Source organism: Mus caroli, unplaced genomic scaffold (genome assembly GCF_900094665.2).
Source record: "Mus caroli unplaced genomic scaffold, CAROLI_EIJ_v1.1 scaffold_16839_1, whole genome shotgun sequence".
In the NCBI taxonomy this organism is placed as follows: Eukaryota; Metazoa; Chordata; class Mammalia; order Rodentia; family Muridae; genus Mus; species Mus caroli.
Genome location: NW_018389518.1, coordinates 7,307 through 10,504, shown reverse-complemented (window position 1 = coordinate 10,504; position 3,198 = coordinate 7,307). Strand labels below are relative to the sequence as shown.

The following is a 3,198-nucleotide window of genomic DNA, read 5'->3' as shown; positions in this document are numbered from 1 at the left end:
TTTTTTTTTTTTTGAGACAATGCCTGGATATGAAATTCTGTCTGTCTGGAAATGTGTTATGTAGACCAAGCTGTTAATCCTGTTTCTGTCACCCGAGTATTAGAATTCTAGGTGTGTATTACTGTGACTTGCTGTAATTGTATTCCTAATTAAAGACGGGTCCCATGCAAGTGTCCTTCAGAGTGAATGACATCTAAGCTTAGTGAATAAGTCTTTCAATTCCACTGCATTCATCTTAAATATTCAAAGAATTATCTCTACCTGTATCTTTTTTTTTTAAAAGGAATCTAGAGGAAGAAATTTACTAACTACAGAAAACTCAAATAACATAAATGTATATAATAAANGTACATCAAAAATTAAGTTGAAAATTACTTTTCTATCAATAAACTTCTAATCAGAATTCACTTAAGTGTTTTATGGAATTTATCCAATCACTTTTTATCATAAGAATAAGATATATTCACCTCTAAAATGTACTGCCTAAAGCATTATTTCTAAAATAATGATACATCATTTGGTAAAATCAAAATCAAAGAAACAAAAGAAAACACTGTTACATTGTTCCATTTATTTATTTATTTATTTATTTATTTATTTATTTATTTATTTATTTATTTTGAGACAGGGTTTCTCTTTATAGATCTGACTGTCCTGGAACTCACTTTGTAGACCAGGCTGGCCCAGAACTCAGAAATATGGCTGCCTCTGCCTTCAAAGTGCTGGGATTAAAGGAATGTACCACCACTGCCCAGCCCAATACCACTGTTCCTAAACATAGGTATCAGTAAATGTTAGCAAGGCCTTCCACAATAATAACTAAGAGCTCCCAGAAATAAGAGCTTCAGTGATCATTGTGGACTACAAGGTAGAATGGTTGTAAGAGCCAGAGAGAGGACATCTGTAGTGAAGCAGAATTTGTCAGACACGACAGGGTACTTGAGCACATAAACTCACAGAAGCATGCACCAGACTAGCAACAGAGCAAGCCAGAAGATATCCCAGGATTGAAGGGCACAAGCTAATATTGACCCAACCCTAGCAAAGAGCTCTTTGCACATGATGACTGCTGGAGTGAAAGAGTCAGTTTTCTTCAGATATTTGGTCCTGATTCGCTGCCCATGCTATGGTAGATTGTCCTATATCCATATGGACACATGCAGCATTAAGTGAACATGGTGGGGTAAACAATCTAAGAGCACTTAAAGTTGGGAGGAACAATTGTTGGAAGGGAGGAGAGAGGAAGAAGTACAGGGCAAAGAAATTTGTGGTCCATTTGATCAAAATACAATAAACATAGAAAAAATTAATGAAGCTGCTATGAACATAAAAAAGATTTTTAATGAAGAAAATGTACAAAATCAAAGAAAAAAACTAAATGCTTCAAAGTGTATTTTCTCTTCCTTTCATAAGTAATAAATATAATTTTCATATTGTCTGTTTTCCCCTCATTTCATTTCTATATTTCTAACTCTTTCATATTGTTCAAGCCCACTCACTTTCTGAATATTTTAGGGATTCTACTATATATTTTTTTTCTCATGAAAGAAACATCACTAAGTTGTCTATTGGTTTTTAATATTATGATTCAGTGATTATAATGAGGGACATTTCCTTCAGAATTCTACAATGGTTCCACTTAAGATATACATCCCAAATGGTCTCACCAGAGGAATGTATTAAACCAATCTGCCTCCCTTTCAGATATGGATCAATGTATCAAGTGTCCTGAAGATCAATATCCAAATAAGCAGAAGAATTACTGTCTCCCTAAAATTACAACATATTTATCCCATGAAGATACTCTAGGAGCTGTTTTGGTGTCTGTGGCCATTAGTTTATCTGTATTTTCAGCTATGATTTTAGGATTATTTATCCACTATCGGGACACACCCATTGTCAGAGCAAATAACAGAAATCTCAGTTATCTCCTCCTAGTTTCTCTAATGCTCTGTTTCTTTTGCTCATTAATATTCATTGGTCAACCTAGAACAGTCACTTGTGTCTTGAGACAAATGATTTTTGGGGTTGTATTTTCTGTTGCCATTTCTGCTATCTTAGCAAAAACCTTCATTGTGGTTGTGGCCTTCAATGCCATCAAACCAGGAAGCAGATTACAAATGGGGATGGTGGTCCGACTTTCATATGCTATAGTCTGCTGTGGTTCCATNATTCAAGTTTGTATCTGTGCAGTCTGGCTGGGGACATATCCTCCTTTTCCTGATGTTGACATGCAGTCAGAGTTGGGGCAAATCATCCTCTGGTGTAATGAGGGGTCCACCCTTGCTTTCTATTTTGTTCTTGGGTACTTGAGCTTTCTGTCCTGTCTCAGCTTGCTTATTGCTTTTCTGGCTAGAAGGCTACCTGACAGCTTCAATGAGGCAAAAACAATCACATTCAGCATGTTGGTTTTCTGCACCGTGTGGATTTCTTTTGTACCCACTTACCTGAGCTCCAAAGGCAAAACCATGGTAGCTGTGGAAATTGTTTCAATTTTGGTGTCCAGTTCTATCTTACTGCTCTGTATATTTCTTCCCAAATGCTATGTGATCCTACTGAGGTCAGGTGACCATTCTAGAAAGAAGTTCTTTAAATGATTTCCTCCTTAAGGCAAAAGAATTTATTGTGATTTGTGTAAAATGAATTATGTAGAATAAAGATTCAGAAGGGTAGTGTGAATCAATGTATTTCTCTTACAATGGCAATTGCTATTTAATTGAGTGTCTCTGCTATCATTGGCAATGACCAGAGCCAGTGAACAAAGTCATCACAGGTTAGACAGCTGTCAACTAGAGATGACTTCTGGTGTGTCTACTAGATGTTTTTTTTTATATCACAATTCTCTCATTTTTCAACATAATGTAAGAGGACTGGACGCTATTAAGAGTGATAATGAAAGAAAATCATTTGTGTGGAAATAAATGTAATCAATGTTTAAAAATGTGCTTCCTCTCTGTAAGTCATATGTAGTTATAGTCAATACAAAATAATTCAAAGCAACCATGAGTTCTGCTACAGAAAGCTTATTATCTCTGCTTTTCCCGTTTAAAGAGCCTCACAAACAAGACAATATGTGATTTAAATTTCTGAGTCTATGGAAGGTTTTGAGCTCTTTTCTATGTTCAGGTGTAACAACATGTATGAGAGTTTAGATAGAGTCCCAGGGGAAACATAGACTTATTTACCATGAGGCTATCC

At 35.7% G+C, this 3,198-nt stretch overlaps 1 protein-coding gene across 1 annotated transcript in view; it reads left to right on the top strand.

Moving 5' to 3' along the window:
• Positions 1 to 2,597, top strand: part of LOC110288140 (vomeronasal type-2 receptor 26-like) — a gene marked incomplete at its 5' end in the record, with an annotated part of 6,902 nt that extends 4,305 nt beyond the window's left edge. The window contains one exon of the mRNA XM_021154576.1: positions 1,705 to 2,597. Within this exon, the coding sequence (XP_021010235.1) occupies positions 1,705 to 2,597 (893 nt within the window). The remainder of the gene's footprint in view (positions 1 to 1,704) is intronic.
• Between the last annotated feature and the right edge of the window lie 601 nt (positions 2,598 to 3,198).